The 21,991-nt window shown below is 38.7% G+C and overlaps 2 protein-coding genes across 3 annotated transcripts in view; both read left to right on the top strand.

Moving 5' to 3' along the window:
* The first annotated feature begins 2,410 nt into the window (after positions 1-2,410).
* Positions 2,411-10,392, top strand: LOC129359188 (vomeronasal type-2 receptor 1). 2 transcript variants are annotated; one of them, XM_055028641.1, is made up of 14 exons: positions 2,411-2,646; positions 3,807-4,098; positions 4,182-4,424; positions 4,537-4,728; positions 5,702-5,827; positions 5,928-6,100; positions 6,325-6,445; positions 6,527-6,754; positions 6,830-6,953; positions 8,084-8,244; positions 8,707-8,902; positions 8,982-9,217; positions 9,300-9,499; positions 9,768-10,392. In XM_055028641.1, the coding sequence occupies exons 1-14, from the start codon at positions 2,423-2,425 to the stop codon at positions 10,099-10,101; spliced, it is 2,850 nt and encodes a 949-aa protein (XP_054884616.1). In that variant the 5' UTR covers positions 2,411-2,422; the 3' UTR covers positions 10,102-10,392. The 2 variants fall into 2 exon arrangements, with proteins under 2 accessions (XP_054884616.1, XP_054884615.1); XM_055028640.1 differs by having other exon boundaries at positions 6,527-6,953.
* An 8,537-nt stretch (positions 10,393-18,929) lies between these two features.
* kcnab1a (potassium voltage-gated channel subfamily A regulatory beta subunit 1a) overlaps positions 18,930-21,991 on the top strand; it is a 90,755-nt gene continuing 87,693 nt past the window's right edge. Inside the window, exon 1 of the mRNA XM_055028363.1 lies at positions 18,930-19,430. Coding sequence (XP_054884338.1) covers positions 19,150-19,430 — 281 coding nt within the window. The 5' untranslated portion in view covers positions 18,930-19,149. The remainder of the gene's footprint in view (positions 19,431-21,991) is intronic.

The following is a 21,991-nucleotide window of genomic DNA, read 5'->3' as shown; positions in this document are numbered from 1 at the left end:
GTCCCTGGTTGTTCATGTGGGGCAAGAAAACAGCCTTATCTGTCATATCTTGCGTTCCCGTCGGACCCGGACCAACGGAGGCAGTGGATCCAGGCGATCCGAAGAGATGAAGGTCCGGACTTTTGCATAAAGACGGGGAGCACTTTCGTATGTAGCCGCCACTTCACACCGGAGGATTTTGTTAGCGGATCCACCACCAGCTGCCTTAAAGTGGAGCTGTTCCTTCCCTGTTTGCCTGGAATAACTTCACTGCACCGGCAATGAGAGAGTCTGCTTTCGAGAGGGCTAAGAAACGGAAGTTTGTCCTCTCAGAAAGCGAGCCAGGCTGAAGATGCTACTGCGGACCATGACTACACGGCACATCCACCCGCAGGTAAAAGATAGTATATTGTATATATTTTCCATGTAAGAGAATTTCAGTAAAATATAATTGTTGCTATAATAATAATATTATTATTAAGATCACATAATAATGAAATTATGAGATTATGTGGTTATGTATTTTGTGGAGAGATTAAGTCAATGGCTGTATACATACATGCTCCGACTCACAACATGTATTGATCTTCACAGAAGTAATGTTTCAAATATATAATTAAAACTTATTGCTAACCGTATGTTTTGCTATTTTATGGTTTTACAGGTGCACTTGATGAAGCTCTGCATTATATTAAAGAGTTGGAGGCCAGACTTCAAAAAGTGGATTTGTCTGCCACACTTTTTAGCCGCTATTGTGCCTCTGATAACCAGATCCGGTTCTACACCAAATTTCCATCTGAATGTGTGTTCCGGATCTTCTGGGAGTCCATTGCACCCTCTGCATCATGCCTGGTGTACTGGACCAAAGCACAGAAACTTGGAGATTAGCCCTGCCCGCTGCATGCCTCTGATTGATGAGTTCCTGATGGACTCATTCAGGGTAGCAGTGGGCATGAAGGAGCAGCTCATTGCTGACATGTTTCAAGTCAGCATAGCTACTGTCAGCCGAGTGACCATCACCTGGGCCAACTACCTCTTCATTGTGTTCTCTTCCATCAACCTGTGGATTAGTCGTGAGAAGGTAAAAGCCAATATGCCTCAGAAATTTCTGAAATTCTCTCCAAATGTCCGCATCAGCGAAAGAAAAGGCTGGCAAATTAAATAAGGACGATAAAAAGGACCGGAGGAGGAGAGCCATTTTTCAGAGTACTTGAATTACAGTCACCAAAACAGGAAGTGCCGCAGCCCTATCAGATAGAGCTTCCGGTTGCCGTGAAAAAGGCTCACAGTAATTGAGCCTTCCTCCATATGCCACAGTATTCTAGTCAAAAGATCACAGGATTTCAATCTGATTGAAATCCTGTGAACAAGTAGGTCAAACTCAGCCATGGTGATGAAAGATTAATGAAGTAAATTAGAAAACTATTATAAATTAATGTTTTTGAATTTGTCCCTGCTGAATCATGGGGAACGATGGGTTTTTCCAGTGACTGTATTGACTTGTCACGGCAAGGTCAAATGTTAAAGATCAAAGATGTTGTGGATTTGTACAATTAAGAAGAATCCGGTGTTCCTTTGAAGCTGATTATTCTTCTTAAGTTTCTGTTCTATTTTTAAATTCTACATTTTCTTTGCAGAATATATAAACTTTTGATTTCTGCCTGAAATAAATCACAAAACCTACGAACACCACAAAAGACGTTAACTGTTCCTTCAGTTTAGACGCTTTCTGGTTGAAAATATTATACATCATGATGTTGCTTAATGTCAGTAGTTTAGCAGATCCAACAGATGGATCTTTGCCTGCTGGAGCTTCAGGTGTGTGTAGCTCCCCCCAGACCGAGAGACAAGAGCAAACAGGTCCATCACACTGCCAACCTCTACTCCTGGGACAAGGGCCGATCTTGGAACAGTTAGTGAAATGTAACATTGCATGTAACTAACAAGTCAGCACATGCACAAGACAATTAACTTGTAGCCTGTGGCAGTTTGCACAGAATAATGAAGCATATTTACAGGAGACAAAGGTCGGGAGATGAAATGAAGACGTGTCATGTCGTTTCTTGGAAATGATCGAACTCTGAAGTGTGCATCTATGTTAATTCTCCTCAAAGTTCAGCATTTAGTTTATAGTCATAAAATAGGATATCAATGTACTGGAGCATGTGTGACTTAGCAGGTATTCTTTGATTTTGAGTGGCTGGATGTCAAAAAAATCACAGAGGCCTCTACTTTCTGAGTCCTAACATCTAAAGATAAATGAGTCATCAGTCATAAGCTGTCTCTGTGCTTTGGTTGCACTTGGTTAAGTCTGTCAGGCTACCTTCGGAGCTCTTCTCCCCAGAGGATGGATGAGACACCTGTCACGAGACGCTGCTCACTTCTCTGTCTGTTGCAGAGGGAGAGAGAGAAAGCTTTCCCGACTGCTGATCATTGACGACGCATGAAAATGAGAGGCTTCTTGCTCGGATTGCTTTGCTTTTTCTGCGCGTACGGCTCTATTTGGGCCGAATCCACTTGCAAGCTGAAGGCCAAGTTCAACTTGAACGGCTACAAGAATGTAGAGAAGAAAAGGGTCGTCATTGGGGGAATGTTTCCTGTCCACATGCGTGTTGCTTCCAGCGACGGCAACACTTCGAACCTGCCTGTCTCCTCTGGTTGTGCTGGGTGAGTTGGATCTCTTTAAACCTTTTCGCTGTTAAAAAGTTTTAACAATATTCTGGCTCTGTCAAAGTTAATTAACTTGATATGCTACTTACGAATAATCTGACTTTATTCTTGGTCATTGCTCCCACAGTCATCAGGACCCCTGGGGCCAATTAGCTACTGCAGCCACTCTATTATGAAAACAAGTTTTTATAGTGTAGTACAAAATAATAATCAAGTCTGTGAACTCCTAATTGGAACGATGCTGCCAAACAACTAAATTACTTGGTCTGAAATATGGATTTGTACAAAATAGGACAATAAAAGTAGCCTCTATGTTCTATTGTGGCGTTGGGGCTGAAAAAAAATTATTTGATTTGAGAGTATTTCACACCAGTCATCAGAGCTCAACAAATCCTCTCTTTACATAATCTACCCTTAAATATTCTATTCATTATATGACTTACAATTAGAAAGTAGTATTTATCACATAATACCCAAATACTGAATCATAGTCAATATAAAACTGAGGTGTGAGAGAGCTTGGGATAAACACAACATCTGAACACTGCAAAAAGACAAAATCTCACCAAGTATTTTAGGTCTAGTTTCTAGAGAAAACATCTTACTACACTTGAAATAAGACAAAACTAACTTAATAACTTTACTGTAAGATATAGAATCTTGTTTTTGTACTTGTTCCATTGGCAGATTATTTAACTAATAACACAATTTTTTTTTTTCCATATTATAAGTTCATTAATATGCCAAAGCAGATAATTAAATCAAAGCAATGTGTTTAATCAACTGAAACCTTCAAGTGTGACAAAAAAAAAAGCAAAACCAGAAGTCTAAAGGAGCAAACATATTTTAAAATGTAGGATTTTAAATATCAGAGTAGCTATCTTTAGTCACATCAAAAAAACAAACCCAAAGATCATATGTCTTCATCATTAGTTTGACACATTACAGATCACTAAATACATACAGAATGTTTAAAGACTCGGGCTCCTGAAGAAGCTTATTGTGATTTATTTATGATTCATACTGTCAGCTCAAAATTGGGATAGCATTTGGCAGCAGATTTAGGAGCCAGACATGTGATTTTTTTTAACCCCAAGCATAAGCTGACCCACTCAATAAATCTGTTACTTCCATATCGTTCTTTCTTGATTCTGTAGATTTAATTTCCGTACCTTCCGCTGGACACAGACGATGCTGTTCGCTATCAATGAAATCAACCAGAGGGAAGACCTGCTCCCCAACACCGACCTGGGCTATGTTATCTATGATTCATGCTTCACCATCTCCAAGGCCGTGGAGGGAACCCTGACATACTTGACTGGACAAGATGAAGCAGTACCTAACTATCGTTGTGGCAACGGGCCACCTCTTGCCACTCTAGTGGGTGCTGGGGGTTCTGATCTGTCTATTGCTACAGCCAGGATACTGGGGCTTTATCATTTTCCACAGGTAGGCCACACTGATGAAAACCGCAAATGAAGATGAAAGAAATGGATGAAGGGATAACAAATCCTTACCACTTGTTTCTTTAGGTCAGCTACTGTTCAACATGTTCTGCACTGAATAATAAGTTCCAGTTCCCTACCTTCCTAAGGACCATCCCTAACGACCTGCACCAGTCCAGAGCTATGGCACAACTGGTGCTGCACTTTGGCTGGACCTGGGTAGGGACCATCGCTGCTGCTGATGATTATGGTAAATACGGCATCAAGGACTTCAAGGAGCAGGTGGAGGAAGCTGGAGTCTGCATTGCCTTCTCTGAAACTCTGCCTAAGGTAGACTGTATTCCTTCATATCAGACACTGTACCATCAGATAATTCACCACAAAATCCTTCAGTGATTCTTCAGCATGGTGTCCTGAAATCAATTGTGTGTGTACACTTTAGGTGAGCTCACCAGAGGCCATCCAGAGCATTGTTCAAACTGTAGTTGAGTCCACTGCCAAGATCATTGTGGTCTTTTCATCAGATGTAGACCTCAGTCCTCTCATCGGCGAACTTCTCCGCCACAATGTGACTAACCGCACCTGGATTGCCAGCGAGGCCTGGGTCACCTCTGCCCTCGTCAATCAGCCTGGGGTAGGATACATGGTGTCCTCATTTAGTATCAACTCAGATTAGCTGGTCATGGAGAATGAAGCCAACACCTTGTCCAGAATGAGGCAAAGAGCAAACTGGACTTTGTTTGTCTTTAAATAACTTCAGTATCAATATGTCATAACAGTTTATGCAAATGCAATATGAGGAAGATCAAATCATCACTAAGTTAGGGTGGTTATTTACATAGAAGTTGATTTTCTACACAGGAAATAAAGAGGCGCTGCTCCATTAGTGATTCTCCTTATGTAACATAAACTCAGAAAATAACCTGTACAGTGAAGTGAAGTAACAAGCAAGGATGGGTGTTCACTTCAGAAATTCACTTCAGGTTATTGAAGACCGACTTTGTAATTGGCTTTATATGTCTCTGAAGTATCAGGTCCCATTCCATCTCTACACACACATTTTGGGCCTGATCACTAGTTTCTAGCTGTGCTGAGTCTTGATTCTTCCTCTTTGGGTCCAAAAATAATTACTTCACTTTTGTTTTTATTCAGGAAGGTCATTGGTGGTGGATGGGCTCCTAACTCTATTTTGCGTGTGTATAACTATTGACTTCTTTTAGTGACTGCCAATTAAAAACAATAAAATGGCTTAAAATGGAAGCATAAAACAATCCTGAATGCTTAGACGTTTCCTCTGACTCACTACATCTCAATCTAAAGAGTTTCTTAGGTCTCTACCAAACTTGATGACATTTGAATCAAGTTTACATTATCATCTATCCAAATTGCTGTAATATTTATGAGATTGGAGTTGTTATTAGAGAGCAGAAATCTGCTTTGGGCTTCATTCCTCTCTGACTGGCCATTAACTTTAGCCTTGTCACCATCCAGTCTTAACTTAAACTGAATGAAGACAATGACATAGTCCACTGCTGGCAAGATATTAACTGAGACACAACCTCACTTCAAAAATGAACCTGAATGCGCATGCTGTTTTCTTTTTCCAGGTGAACTCACTCCTGTCTGGAACCCTTGGTTTTGGGGTGAAAAAGGCTGACATCCCTGGTCTTCAGCGCCACCTACTGGATCTGGATCCCTATGCAGATAACCTCACTGAGGAATTCTGGGAGACCGTGGGTTTAACTTAATTTGAACTAGAAACTGGAAAACGTGGCACAAATTATAGAGAAATTTAGAGGACGTAAATGTTGTGAATTTATATATGTTTTTTAGCTGTTTAACTGCACACTGGACATTAACAAAGCGCTGAGAATCGCCAAAGAGGCCAACGGCACACTGTCCAGGGCAGTGGGGGCGTCACCATATGGTCTGTGTACTGGCAGTGAGTCTGTGGCTCAGCTCAACAACACCTACTCTGATGTCTCTCAGCTACGAATCACTTACAGGTCAGTACCCACAGCTCAAACAACGATCAAAGAAGTCACTGATGCTTGTGATGTTCTCACGCCATCTTTTTACTGCTATTTTCACATTATCTAACCTTCTGCACAAACATTGTTGGGAACCTATGAGTAATACCATTTCAGGGACAGCAAAGCATAAACTTTTTTTTTTTTTTTTTGAGGTGAGAGCGATAATGACATTGTTAAAAAGAAAGTGGTTTTCACAGCGTTTACAAAGCAGTGTATGCTGTGGCCCATGCCTTGCACAACCTGGAGCACTGTGAAGACGGAAAAGGCCCCTTTGTTGGAGGCAGCTGTGCCAACATCACTAATTTTGAGCCTTGGCAGGTAGACATGTAGAGATTTTACACATAGTATTGGTTTGTGGCGCTGACTGTCCTCATAGCTCACCGACTTTGTCTTCCGTAGCTGATGTATTATGTGAAGAACGTGCGCTACAAAATGCCAAACACTGGGGAGGAGATCTACTTTGAAGACGGTGATATAGAGGGCTTTTATGACATCATTAATTGGCAACTCAGTGATAATAGAGAGATAATTTATGTCACCGTGGGACACTACAATGGATCTGCCGCTGCAGAGGAGAGGATGCACATAAGGAATGAGTCCATTGTTTGGAACAATGAAGAACTGGAGGTCAGATATTTTATTAGAACAGCAATGCTTGTGTCATGTGATGGCATGTCTAGTTATCTCCTGTTTATTTCCAAGCCTCCTCGGTCGGTGTGCAGCGAGAACTGTGAGCCCGGCACCAGGAAGGGGATCCGGCAGGGGGAGCCGGTCTGTTGTTTTGACTGCATCCCCTGTGCTGACGGAGAAATCAGTAACACCACAAGTCAGTGTCCAGCTTTCCCATTTGTATTACTGTTTCACATATCTAAAAGAGATACACACTCGTTGAAATACATACACATATCCAAACTGATGTTTGGTTAATATCAATTAGCGATTGACATGATTCTGGTAGGGGAGCACCAATTGCAGTTTTCTGGCTGATCACAGATTACCGATCTTTTAAAAAGCTTAATTTCCCGATTCCGATTTTGGACGATGTCAATTTTTTTTTAAATCTAAAATGTTGCTGAATACCGCAAGAAAGTTGTTGAGTTGGCAATAGTGAGGTCACTATTGTTAATTATAAACATGTAAAATTAACTTGGTGGGCTGGTCTGTCAGTCAAAACTTTCTCACTGGAGATCAAAAGAGAACAGTGGTTGATTCTTAGGCCTTTTCCAAGCTAGATAAGATAGGTGGGTGGATAAGACTAGCTTTCCTATGTAAAAATCGACCGATCAACAATCTCCCAAAATTAATTAAATCGGCCCTGATAAATTGGCTGGCCAATAAATCAGTGCACCCCTTGTTTCTGGTGTGATATACTCCTGTAAGTAGACTTGGTAATTTATTCAAACTGGTTTCCTTGCAAAAACTCAACTTTTAATGTAGTCCATATTTTGATGGGTTGGAGTCAGGGCTATGGGAAAGCAATTTAAGTAGTTTGTTAGTTGTTTTCATTTTAAAGCAGGTTCAGTGCATGTTAAAACCCACTATTTGTGGATTACCCATAATGAGTGTTTCATTCTAACCAGCGTTGTATCAACAGACATTTATGTCTTATTATAGTTTCTTTATTTTTTGTGACTCTTTAGAAAGCCTTTATACCTTCCTTATGAAGTTTTCAAAAATCGTTTTAAGTGCCCTACAGGATATCTATTAAACTGAACATTTCTGATTTATTTTTTCTGAGAAACCAAAATTTTGGGGGGTAAAATATTGCTTGTAGTTCTCTTTATTTGAGACAAAAACAGTAAAAACATGAGAAAAGAGTGTATTCACACCTCTATAGGAAAATGCAGTTTTTCGCTTTCATTTTGCTGTGTAAAGTAGGGTTTTCAAATCAACCTAATGCAATTAAGCACATTTTCCCGCCACTCTCATAATTGTCCTGTTCTCCCTCAATGACAGATGCCCGTGAATGCATCCTGTGTACAGGAGACGACTGGTCTAATGATGCTCATGACGCTTGTGTGCCTAAAATCATTGAGTTCCTGGCCTTTGGAGAACCGCTGGGAATCACCTTGATAGTCATCTCTGCCTTTGGTGCTTTAGTAACCATAGCTGTTGGGGTGAGATTCATGCAACAACAAAAAAATATATAGTCTATAGTTAAAAAATATAGATTTCCATACACTGTAACTCATCTGCACCAACACACTCATCTGCACCAAGACACATTTATCTTTGCAAGACAAAACTCATCTCCTTCATGAACTGTAAAATGGATCAACTTTCCCATGCTCTTTATTCTTAAAATACACCTGCAGGTTTGTCCCTGGTTAAATTAAATGCTATGAATCAAACTTTCAGAAGCTCAAAAAGGCATGACATCCTCACTTGGGCTTTCCAAAATTGCTCTAATCTTAGTGTATGTACACTTCTAAATTTGCAGAAAACAATAAAATCTCTCCAAGATTTTCTCTCCCATCATTCTGCCATTTAGAAAAACAGACTTTTTATCCACTGCCTGTGACTGCTGAAAGATACTAAAACAGCTGAAATATGAGGTGTTTTCTTTCTTCTTTTTTCAGGTGGTGCTTATGATGTACATCGGAACGCCTCTGGTGAAAGCCAATGATGCTCTGTTGAGTTTCTTGCTGCTCTTGTCACTTGTTGTAACTTTCCTCTGCTCTATTGTCTTCCTTGGCGAGCCACAAAACTGGAGCTGCATGACTAGTCAAGTAGCCTTAGCTCTTGGCTTTGCTCTGTGCCTTTCCTGCATAATGGGTTAGTTAACATTAGAAATCAAATATAACCTTCTCATCTTAGGATATCCTGGTAGCCTGTCTGATTTTCTTTACCCCAGGTAAGGCAGCTGTGCTGATGCTCAGAGCTCGGGCTCTGAAAAAGGCCAGAGCCAAAGCCAAGGCAGCTGCCAAAGCGGCCAAGGCTGCAGCCGAAGCAGCAGCTAACAGAGGCAGTCCTGATGTGATAGTAACCAGCTCAAACCTCAATGATACTGCTGCTTTGGATAAGCCAGAAGTTGACATTCTTACCTTCGGGCATCAGAGGGCAATAGCTGCCGTAGCAACATTGATACAGGTGAGACATGTGAAATAAACTCGAGATCACAACAGGGGTAAAAAAAAACATAAATTAAAACTGATCTCTGACCACTATCTAGGCTGTAGCGTGCACTGTTTGGCTCATCATCCTCCCTCCACACCCGGTTAAGAACACCGCTGCCCAGAATGTAAAGATTATTCTCGAGTGTGATGAAGGTTCTGTGATCTTCATCTGTTGCATCTTTGCATATGACATCCTGCTGGCTCTGCTGGCTTTCATCTTTGCTTTCACAGCCCGCAAACTGGAAGACCACTTCAGGTATGTCACATAAGGTTCTTTTCATGGAAGAATGCACAAAATGTCAGTTAATTAATGTGGAAAGTTGGTGGAAACATATGCCAAAAGATCAACAGCTGTAATTGCAGCAAAGGCTAGTTCAGCATGTCACATTTATATGATTTTTATTTGTAAAAATGTTTAAAAAAAACTCCATAGGAGTTGTGTGGATTATTTACATTTGAAGGAGCTTCTGGGTGTCTTTCTTGAACTTCAGGCTGGTATGTATGTTTTTTTATTTATCTTCTAGTGAAGCCAAGTCTATGACCTTTGGCATGCTGGTCTTCTTCATTGTCTGGATCTCCTTTGTCCCGGCTTACCTCAGCACACGAGGAAAGTTCATGGTTGCTGTCCAGATTTTTGCCATTCTCGCCTCCAGCTTTGGCCTTCTCACCTGCATCTTCCTCCCCAAATGTTACATCCTTCTCGTCAAGCCCGAGCGCAACAAAGAGGAAATGATGAAGCCCAGGCCCAAACCCAAAGATGGCTCCTCCACTGGGACATCAGCATCTCTTGCTACAGCGGCTACTGATGTCAATGCATCATTTGCATCAACGGCTATTGATGATCAGCCTGAAAACTAAGATAATCCAGAAAGAAATAAAAACATCACATTAAGTTGGGCTTCCTGTTCTGTTTGTGTAGGGGGATTTTTTAGCCAAAAATGAATGTACATTTATCTATTTTAAAAAAGAAAATTGCTGTGGTATTTGCTTATGCAAAGACATGCAACATGTTTATTTTCTTTTTGTTAACATGTAGCATATTTAAAATTGAAGCCATGTTTTCATTGCCTTTCTATTGTTACATAATGTTTATTTTAACTGGTTTTGTTTACATCCCATTTATCTTTATGTTATGTTTCAGTACAAAGTTTAAAACTACGGTACATGTTTGACTTTGCATTGACTTTACAAATTTTTACAGTTGAGCATTGCTATTGACAGCTTAATAGTTACTTATAATGCAATAAATTGTATTCATAATAATTGTAACATGTGTTTTTCATGTAAAGGAATAAATACGTTTTCCCTCATTCTTCAAATCTGAAACCAAAACCTGGAACTATGTTAAAATCATTTTAGACACAGTACAGTATTTTGTTTTGAACAGATTCATTATTTTTAGCTTAGGACTGTAACATTCTCAAAAAAGAAAAAGAAGAAGCTGTCTAATGTTTATAATGGGGTAAAAAGCAGTTATGGAACCATTTCTTGTCAAAACAAAAGTGTGTCTAGAGGTAGAAATGTTAGATGACTTTAGAGGCTTGCAGGATTAGTAATTGTAAGATTCATTTTAAGAAACGTCAACAAATTTCTCTGCAATATCTTCCATGGGGAGCTGCTTGGAGGAGCTATTGTTAGCCTTGCAGCAAGACAGACATTAGAAATTTCTGTGTTCGGTTTATATGTTTTCCTCCTTTGCAAATGTATGATCTCTCTATGTATTCCAGCTTTTTGTTATCCAAAAACATGCATGATAATTCACAAGGTCATTAGTGGCAACCTATGTCTCGACAAACACACTTTCCACAATCTTCCATTGAAAAGATCTTCGAATCATTCTTATTCCTACCTCTTCCCTGAGGTCAGTTTGCCATGCCGGACTGTATTATGGGCTGAAGGCCTGAACAACACAACCCTCAGGGTCAGAAAGGCAGCTCAAAGCCCTCCATTATGCTAGAGAGGGGACGGTTTACAGCTGTATTGCTCCCTTCAGGTTATGGGTCACTCTTAACCTGAAGCAGAACGTTTGAGTGTACTGCTGTCCTGTTCACAAGCTTTAAATTCAGAAATCTTAACATTTTGTCTGAAACTTGTGTTTATATTGAATCAGAAAACATTCTCCTATTACATAACTACTTTAATGTAATGGGTTTTAAACGTTTTCTTCTCTGAAAAACACATCAAAAATAAATCTCAGGCTCTGAAAGGAGTGAAGGGATTATTTAAATCCACAAGGGGGCGTCCTGAAATGTCCCACACTAAAAACTGAGCACGAATGAGATTTAAGCCCAACCATAGTTATTATTTTAGTATGTAATGTGGAAAATATGTGATATCAGCTACACACAGAAAATTTACATTTTAACACTACTTGTGACTTGTGATGATATAAAAATAAACAAATTAATAAATAAGCTCTTTGCTTATTGTTGAATGGACTGAGAGACTGTTACAATTTTTCCCCCTCCATAACGCTGTGACATTATTCAGGATAACATAGTTCCTGGGGTGTGTGGCCACACTGAGCTGTTTCTTGCATGTTAATACACAATTTGATTACTGTTTTTGTATGCAACCGCTAAAAATGATCGGTTCAGTTTTACTGCTATTTTAACTAGATTTTTTGTGTGCAAAACACATCAGAGAAAATTAAAAAGTGGAGGGAAAGTGAGGATTAAATAAGTGTAAGCCAATTATTATTTTTGGTTATGCATAATTTCTTTTTTCCTGTCCTACAAATCGCTTGTTTTTAAAGACCTGTTTGAAATCAATCAAATAGTTGTTTGAACAGCACTTACAGAATAGTGCTGCTATAATTGTTGCAGTATTTAAGTGAGCAAAAGTGGAATAATTTGTTTGTGCCAAGTTGAGAATGTATATTTTGGAGCAGAATCCAGTGCTGTAACTGATGTTAATTACTGGAGATGCTCGTTGTTGCTCTCATATCGTGTCTCTCAACAGTCGTCTTTAATAAAGAAACCGGTGAAACAACACTTTAATTACATGTGTGCTCAATAGAGCATGTTGGTAGCGATATTATGTGATATATTGAAGCTGTGTAATAGCGGTGTAATAATGTAATATAATAATAGACTGCCGTACAACGTATTAATGTGCAAAAAAGAGCTTGCAGTGATCTGTAGTTGTCCGTGTTTAATTTAATTTCAATAAAAACCTGTTTCACCCGCCTGACTCGGTATTTAAAATATTTTTAAAGTTGTGATATGCCGATAAAAGGATTAGTGCAAACATCTGGAAAGCTCTTCATTTTAAACTGATAGGGTATTCTGAAGAAGGAAGGGATATTTTTGTGTTTTTGTTATGCTAAACATAGAGAATGTTATCCAATAATAATATTTAACATTAACACAACCTGCTGTAGTTTTGGGTTCGTAAACATCACGGTCGAAATTTCGGACGCGTAGCACGAGCACCGACATATTGAGACATGTCTACCTATCCATGCTAAGGTAGGAACATCTGACTGGGTAGCACAGACAGTCAGATCACCATGTGACAGCAGCAGCTGATCGCCGTGACAGAAATGTGGACAATCTAAGAGAAATTAATTTAATCAAAAAGATATTATGAACATGTGTATGTATTGCATCGTAAACAGGGGCGCACCGATTGCAGCTTTCTGGCTTATCGCCAACAGATCTCCCCAAAATTCAAGAAATCGACTGATAAATGTAACCTATATGAGACGCATACGATATAATGTTAACAGCACTGTTAGAGATGCAATGAGTTTATAGCAGGTGTTCGAATGATCTAATCATATGACTGTTGATCGTAGCAAACGACATTACTAGAATAAATAGAGGGCCCCAAAAGCAAATTTCACTTTGGGCCCCATGGAGGCCTGGGGCGCCTGAATTATGGACATATGCATGGAAAAAATAGCTGTTGTTTAAATGCACCAGAAACCTTTGTACAGGAACACTTGGGCTAAATTGAGACAAAATGTATACATGGTGCATGTGCACACATCAAAAATCTTTTTGATAAAATGTGTAGCAAAATTTCTAGTCCAGCAGAGGGAGTCAGAGGAAACTGAATCACAAACAGAAAATGCATTTTGACAGTGGTGATAAAGTATGCAAAGAGAATGTTTTATTATGACTACAAATATTTAAACAAATCTTTGCCACTACTGATGTTTAGAAATGTTAAATGACGAAGAATCGAAATGATGGACAAGAAAGTGTTTCGTTTTCTCAACATGTTGTGTTGAGTTTTGACATATGCGTGTCTTCTGGCTTGGACACGTGGCTTTGCAGTGATCCATGAAGCTGTAAAGCTGTATCTAGTCAAATCTGTCTGTGTGGACAATAATAAATTCTCCTGGTGACAGAGGGGTGAAGGTATGTGTTTATAATTTAATGCCAGCTGACGCTTCCATACAGGAACACTTGAGCTAAATTGAGACAAAATGTGCACATGGTGCATGGGAACACATTCTTTTTGCTTTGTATTTGAATGAGCTTGTGTTTTCATAAGTTACTTTGAGTTACCAGATTTATTTTAATGGTGTCTCAAGTCTGAATACTTTTTTGATCAATTTCTTGTCCAGGTCAAGAAGCCCAAGATATTATGTTTGGTGTCAGTTTGGTGGTATTGCTAAATGAATGGAAAGCAACAAAACAATATCTGTTTTTCCGGTGGATTTTTCAACGCCAATACAAAATTGTATTAAACTTTAAAATGTATGGGTCTCAACATGTGGAACATCTCGGATGGATTTAATCTTTGAGTTGATCATAACTTAATACGTGTTTCAGAGTAAATTATTGTAAAGTTCCCATAAGAAGATGATCAAAACTACACTGAAAAAATTTGATTGTTAAAACACATGGTCAGTGTTAGAAAAATTAATGATGAGCCTGTTCTCTGAGTGAGACAGAGGAAGAGTGCCTGTTATAAACATTAAATATTGCATGTTTAATGTTTATAAATATATAGCATTATCTGAACTGTTCACACTGCCTTCATGCAAGTGCCAGGTACAGGGAAAGAGGCCTTAGCCGAACCCTTTAGCAGGGTTGATTTTCTTAAACTTTGTATAGCTATGATCTCACCTTATTGAAGTAATATGTAACTGCAGTGCTAAACTAAATTGTTCTAATTAGTTGTAAGTGAAAATGAGACCAATGGGACAGCCAAGGGCTCAGGTTTGCTTAGCTTAATCTAAAACTGGGAGAGCAGCTGTTCCAGTTTGTTTCATATAGTTTGCAGCCTGCGTGGGTTTTCACACACATATCTATGTATGTTTTTAATTTCAAAACCTTCTCAGTATGTCTTACAACTCTCTTTCATTTCTTTTCTAAATCATGTCTTAAATTTGATACGCAAGGCCTTGCAAAAATATTGTACGTTTTTCAACCCGTTCTATTGACAGTTTATGTTATTGGCCAACAAAAAGTGGCTTTCGTTTAAACAAATAATCAAAAAAGTGCAACCTTTTTATATTTACATTCAGCCTTTTGGGTGAGCACTTTTTATTGAAACAGCAACAATCCAAAGATGCATCACACGTTTTAGATTTGCATTGGCAGTCATGTAAAACTGTAACAAAATAAATTAAAGTTTGTGATTATATGAACAGTTGTGCCGGTAGGGTAGGATGGATTTATGGCAAACTTGGTTGTTGAAGCTTAAGAAACACAATAGATGTACTGATCAGCAATGAGACAGTTTATTTATGGGGTCTTGCAATTTTAGTTCCCATCAATGAAAGATGCTGGAATTTTCAATGAAAACCAAAGTGCATCATGCCACAACTTTGGGGATTGCTAATCGTCCTCCTTTTAAGTTGACTGAACAGAATTATTTTTGCTCTGAGCATAATGAATTTACCCTGAGTCTCTGTGTCAGAGCCCACATCGTATACATTTGCAAAGTGCACTGTATCAGTTTGCGTCTCAGCGGAGCTTGAGGATAAAGGCCGGGGATGACGGATTTTGTTTACGGTAGGATTTCCCACTAAGTGATGAAGAAGTAACAGAGAGGTCAGATCAGATAAACTTTGTGTTAGAAATCCTCTGAACCAGGGACCTTGGAAAGCAGCAGATCTTCCAGCTGATGGGCTTTGCATAAGGTCGTGTGACTCCAGTAAAAATGTGTCAACTGTCATTTTACTCAAAACTCCCATGCTAACAAATACAAATGTAGATCAGTAAGACATCAGTGATCTATTTTCGTCCCATTCGATGGTGAAGATGCAAACCCAACACAATTTATTACCTCATTCTGCGTTGTTAAATATAATCAGCACCTCTGATGAAGGTGAATTAAAAGAGAAACATGTAAAATCTTTATGTCATTAAGTTAATAGAACTTAAAATTGCAGTGGTACCCTCAGCGACATATTGTTTTATTTTATCATTAATTTTATTTGATTGTAGTGTCCACCAAGTATTAAATGGTAACCAGTGTCCACCTGCTTCTCAATGATAAAAGTATAATGTGATACTTTGTCTTGGGCACTCATCAAAATGGGAAAGACAAGAGAAAGCTCTTAAAGATCACAATTATAAACTTTGCCACCATAAAGCTAAACACTAAACTCTGACAGGTTTTCAATCAAAGTATTTTGATATCCAGCACTGACCCCAACCTTTTCCCCAGTCCACTCTGATTGTTTATGTCCAGTTTGTCCAGTCTGCTAGGCTCTCATTACTGGGCTAAATAATTTAATGTTGGTCCTCTGTCACTGATCTATTCACTTGACCTCAGAAGAGTCAAATCTCTAAGTATCTGGTTAGATTTCTAGGGGATTCTCAGTCCACAAAGCTTGACCACAAGGAGCTGTTTAATGCATGAGTATGTTCACTTGTCCATGTCTGTTAGCAGATTTACTACCAGTCCAAAATATCAGTGGATGCAGAATTTTATGCAATAGCTAGTCACATGTTTGTAGCTTATCCACACTTTGGAGTTTATTTTTTTTTTAATTCAAGTTTTTTTATTAAGGAACAACATAGAAAATATACATCTCGTCCATTCACATAAGATGATATTGACCTGTACACGATCATTTGTTATATTAATCAATACAGTTAACCCCTTCTTGTGATTGTCCCATCTCCAGTATTTAGTGTTCCCTTTTTTTTTTTTTTTTTCCCCTCCTCTTCACTCCTCTCAAAGGAAGAGAGGAGGAAGAACAAAACAAGTCAGTATCAACACTAGAATAACTTTTACGACCCTTAAAACCGAGGGTTCAACAGAGTAGCTAAGGAACAATGGGTGTCACCACAATCTCACTAGCTTCAGATCTGGTATTCATAAAAGTCCACCATGGGGTCCAACACTTTTCAAATTTGTCTTGCTCCAGTTTCAATGCAAATGTCAATTCCTCCATCTTGCAAATGTCTTGAATGATGCTTGTCCAGTCTTCTAATGGGGTATTTTGTCCGTCATCCATTTCCGAGTAATTGCTTTTTTACTGGCAATTAGTAATATATTGAAAATATATGTTTTACAGAATCCCTTTACACAATCTGGTCGTTTGCCTAAAAGCATAATCTCAAAGTTTAGTGTAAGATTGGCTCCAATAACAGTCTTCACATTTTTTAATTGTCCTCCAGTAAGAAGACAACTTAGGACAGCTCCATAGAATATGAAAGTGGTCTGCTTGTTCGATCCACATAACCTCCAGCATGTTTTATCTGCATTTCTGTCCCTTTGAGCTGGTGTTTTAAAGAAGCGTGTAACCGTTTTCCAAGCAAATTCTCTATATGTTAGTGAAGATGTACATCTCCAGCAGTTATTCAAAATATCTAACCAGTCTTCAATGTGAATTTGGTGGTTCCCTTCCTTGTCCCATCTCTCCTTTATATATAGCGTGTCCCCTCCCTCCAGATTTTGTAGCTCGTCATACATTTTGGATATTAATTTAGTAGTAGAAGTTGATTGATATGATTTCAGAAAGATATTTAATATTCCAACAAATGCTCTGCTTGGATCTTCTGTATTTGTTTTGTCTAAATAATGCCGGATTTGTAGATAACGGAAAAAGTCTCTGTTATCAAGGTCATATTTTTGCCTAATGTCTTGAAATGTCCTCAGACAGCCTTTATGATACAAATCATTGTATTTTACTAAACCCTTGTTAATCCATCTTTTAAAGGTATTATCTATTTTATTTGGGTAAATCTTGGTCATACGCTATCCATCTGATTGGTAAACAGGACTCTCTGTTGTCTTTTACTAGCTTTGACCAGGTCTTAAGTGCTGTTTCAGAACAGGGATTAAGTTCCTTAAGGTTTTTATTAAGTCAATATTCCCAATTGCTGCTTGCAAAGGGACACACTTTGGAGTTTAATGCTGTTTCTGTTGTCTGCACAATCTTCTCCTTCAACCCACCCCGTCACTGGTAAAATGTAATATTTTACTACTACTTCAATTATTTACAATATTTGATTGTTCATGCCTTTTAGTTTACTTCAAAGGTCTGCCGAATTTGCCAGCATTAGAGGAAAGGAAAAAAATCTGCACTACATAATAGGTAGTGCAGATTATGATTAATTATTATTATTAATTATTATTATGATTAATCTCATTAATTATTATTATGATTAATCTCATCAGCAGACAACCACACAAGTAGATAAGAGTAGAGGAAAGAAATAAGGACCAGCTAGAAAAACAAGGGTGTTTCTAGTTCTAGAAGGACTCTAGAAAACTTCTCCTACACCTACAGAAAGAGGGAAATAAACAGAATTGAGAAACCAAACAATATATTAATATATAATAACAAGAGCACTGAAAAGTACATGGAACAAGTTAGTAGGCCTACTTAGTAACAACTGCAACCCAATGTTAAGTGCATTTGAAAATTATCTCAGTGAGCCTTAGCATGCTTGTGTATAAAGGCTACTCTGTAACAATGTTCAGTATTCGGTGTGGGGAGCCACAGACCTGCCTACCAGGAGCCACAGATAAACATCCAAAGGCCCCTTCAGCACAGAAACGGAAATCGAATCCAGGATCCTCTTGCTGCAGCAGTGCTACCAACTGTCCCTCTCATACCACTGAAAGGGAATAAAAATAATTACTAGATTTTTGAGAAAGAAATAAACTAGAAGTAGAAATATCAGATTGCTGTATCTGTTCATAGTTCAAGAAAAGTGTCTTTTACATTGCTATGCTTGACAAAGGTGAAGATTAGAGTTTCTCCCCCACTCGCCATGTGTCTTATTACACAAAGAATGGTGTTAAGACTCTGAGGTGGTCCAGGAAAAGCATAAATATAGAGCCGTTACAGATTCTGATGACACATATGTGTATACCTCTGTAACATTTGTTACTTAATTATAGTAAGTATCTATGCATATGCTCCCGCAGCATTAAAGACATATTTAAATAGGGATGACTTTATTTGTCCCTTGTGGTCACTTATTTATTTATTCCACATGTGTTCATTCACTTTAATTGCACTAATAATACTTTTTCTTCAATTTCTGTGTTATTTTAGGAGGTGCCTTTTGTGCACAGGTATTATGTATGCAGTTTGTGTGAGTGAGTAAGTGCATGCATTGTTGACGCCCTGGCATGTTTGGCTGCTTCCTTTTAGGTCAGAGCAGGCTGTGACGAGACAAGGAAACCAGGCTCTAGTTTCAGGCTGGATGAGGCTATAAGAGCACAGAGAGAACACTGCACAGACAAAAAGACAGACAGTCAAAAGGCATCAAGTAGAGTTGAGATCTAACAAACCTTAAAGACAGGAGAGGGGTGAAGAAGATAGCTGACTAATCAACCATAGGACAGTGAAAACTGGCAGACCAACAGAGAACACCATCCTTAACCAACAGAAGACAAAGAAGGTTAAAACTAGTACAAATCGAGAGTTCTTTCTGGTTCGCCTGAACCTTCCCCAAGAAGGGAAGGGTAACCTCCCGGGCCATGCTAGCAGCGCGGAGCAGCGGAGGAGGTGTTGGGGGGCCTGGTGGTGGACACCAGCCCCCAAATATGCACCGGAGACAGTCGGTGGCCTCTCTCAGCGGTTCCAAAGCCCACCGAAGCAACTCCCAAGATGCTAAGCGCAATTCCTTCTCCGGAAAGAAGGTGGCGCAGCAGAGGCATAAAGCAGCGCTGATCAGAGAGTTGGAGACCAATTGGTACCTTCGAATGTTCGGACTGGGCAAAGAGGAAACCGTTGCAAACAAGACTGGCATGCCCTACAGGTCAGTTAAATCTTGTGAGTGTGAAAAGACACTGTAGCTTCACCAAGGTGTGTCAGGTGTGTTTTCCCTCATCAGACAGAATACTGTAAACTGTAAGGTTTTGTGTGCAACTAACAATGTTTGGGATGGACCAACAGTGTTATCCGATGACATGTGCTTCCCTACCCGTCTGTCCAACCATCCATTTGGGTGTTGTACAAGTCATGCCGGTCATAGTGACCTCCAGATTACACTGGTGTCACCTGATCTGGATATAATGTTATTAGCCTGCATCTGTCTTGCTGGATTTGGCTGTGTTGACATCTTGGACCGCCATGGTGACAAAACATGTTGAGGCTGAAGTGACTGTTTTGATTCTTGACCAAACACAGATGAATTGCTCATGTTGAATCTCATGTTGGTCATAGTTTTTTCCTCATGTTGCTAGTCTACTGATTTTTACTTATGCAAACAGTTTTAGTTCTCCTTGTCTGACCCTCTGGTTTTGTCTCATTTCTTTTTTTTTTAGCTGATTTAAATGCTTCATTTGTTTTTTTCCAATTATTCAAGCCTAAAGCCCAAACGTTATCCATTTGTCGCGTCACCTGTTCCCTCTAAAATTAAATTAAGATAAATTAAAGTTTCTGATTATATGAACAGTTGTGCCTTGGTTTGGAGTTTGTTTGATTTAATTTTTCACAAAAGGAACCAGAGCTTTCAGTCCCATGAAAAATAAGAAATATTGTGTCTCATATGTGTAAAAATATTTACTAAGGGTCACAGAATCATTAATTTTGTTACTGGAGAAAAACACTCACAATTTATGTTGCTTGAAACTACAGATGGATACAATATCAATATGTTTCTTTTAAAGTGGCCCGAAAGCATCAATACACAGTGAGTCCTTGTGGGAAGAATCAAGAGCTTGTAAAGGATTGAATTTTCTAATTAACTGTAAATATTTTCCTACATTATTTCAGCGCTTAAAAATTGATTTTCTCAACCAATTGCTAGATTCATTCTGAAGTGTCCTATCTGCATTTCTAGCTCTGTCTGATATATTTGCAGTCAGTCATTCATGAAAAATCTCAAAAGTTAGGCATTCGTACCCCTGAACTGACTCCCCTTGCATCTAAGAATGAAAATAGATCCAACAGTTCATTTGAAATAAAATATTGACTCAATTTGAAAGAAAATTCCAAATCATTAATATTAACACCAAATAAAACAAAGCACTCCGTCTTTAGTTAAGGCTTTTAGATGTTATCTAAGAGTCCCACTGACATGTTTGTGGCTACACACTTCACATAATCTTTATTTACAGGCTCATAAAAGGCTCATATGTTAAGAGCTTCTCCTGACAGGTGGAGGAGGAGTGTGAAGATGGGGCGATTATCTTTAGTAGCTCTGCTTTAGAAGTGATGAGCTTAATGGACTACCAATAAAAACGATTTCACACTGTGACCCACAGCTAGTTCAACAAGACCTCTGCAGTCCTGTCTGTACCCCATTACACACAAAAAACTCCCATCAGTTCTGACAATTTTATTTAATCTGAATGCCATTATTTTTATAAAGATTCTGTCTTCTTCATAAAACATATAATAACAGGTCAGGACCTTGAAAATCATGAGCTAAATCTCCCCAAGTCCTCTGTTCTCGAATTGCTTTTGACAAAGGTGTAATATTTATGAACTATCCCTGAATCATATTGTTGACCATTAGAAAGTATGATCAACATAATCTGCTATAACATATTTAATTAACAGTGTGGGACATTATCAGTTGGGTGGGTTTTGAGTTTTGGTAGATTATTGAATGAAGTGTCATTTATTTTTCTGAGGTTCTGTGTGGTGTTTATCAGTAAGATATCCCTTACCTATAGTGGAAAAATGTCATATCTCAGCAAAGTTTTTCAAAGTATAAATCAGTGTTCAGAGTTGGAACCAAGAGCTAAAGAGATTTAAGCTGTCTGTTTTAGCTGGCTTCAGCATTTTCAAACAACTGAGCCTGTTCATTCCAGTGAGATGGAAACCTACTGATTTAGTCCACGCACCTTCAGCGAAGCAAAAGCAGGAACTGTTTCAGAAACAGCAAGTACAACATTAGCTTAATGTTAAATTGGTTTTGATGAGTTTTTTTAAAATCGTTGACCTGATGAGTCCGAGCTTCGTTTGTCTTGCTGCTGATTTGAGAAGTAAATTTTATTTTTATTTTTCCATCCACTCTGTGCAATGCACCAGTACCTCTGGGTCAAAACAGACCGTCAGCACGATGCAACCACTGAAAACGTTTTTACAGTGTTGCTTTGAAAGCATTATATTGACTCCTCCAGAAATACTTCATATCAGTGCCGCTAAGTAGCTCAATTTCTGGTTCTTTGCTCGATAACAGCTGCAAACGTCAGTCGGGCTAGACGGTGATTATTTTTGAGCCGATGTGCTCTTTCAGTTGACGTTAAAACAAAACTCCCTTCAATGTGATCGTAACCCCTTTGTAATCTTCTTTTTTAAATAATTAATATTTTAAAATCTTTGCCATGTATAACTTTCTAAAAAGCCTAAGCCCGTAGCACTATGAGC

This window comes from Poeciliopsis prolifica, unplaced genomic scaffold (assembly GCF_027474105.1).
Source record: "Poeciliopsis prolifica strain line A6 unplaced genomic scaffold, Auburn_PproV2 SCAFFOLD004, whole genome shotgun sequence".
Lineage (NCBI taxonomy): Eukaryota > Metazoa > Chordata > Actinopteri > Cyprinodontiformes > Poeciliidae > Poeciliopsis > Poeciliopsis prolifica.
Note: the sequence above shows the minus strand (reverse complement) of the source record. Positions and strands in the feature narration are given on the sequence as shown.

What these genes read in the sequence shown, in the direction of transcription:
- LOC129359188 (XM_055028640.1), top strand. Translation starts at nt 2,423, where the DNA reads ATGAAAATGAGAGGCTTCTTGCTCGGATTGCTTTGCTTTTTCTGCGCG. An exon ending in TAGTAACCATAGCTGTTGGG is followed by an intron (nt 8,245 to 8,706) that starts GTGAGATTCATG and finishes TTCTTTTTTCAG; the next exon opens with GTGGTGCTTATGATGTACAT. An exon ending in CCGTAGCAACATTGATACAG is followed by an intron (nt 9,218 to 9,299) that starts GTGAGACATGTG and finishes ACCACTATCTAG; the next exon opens with GCTGTAGCGTGCACTGTTTG.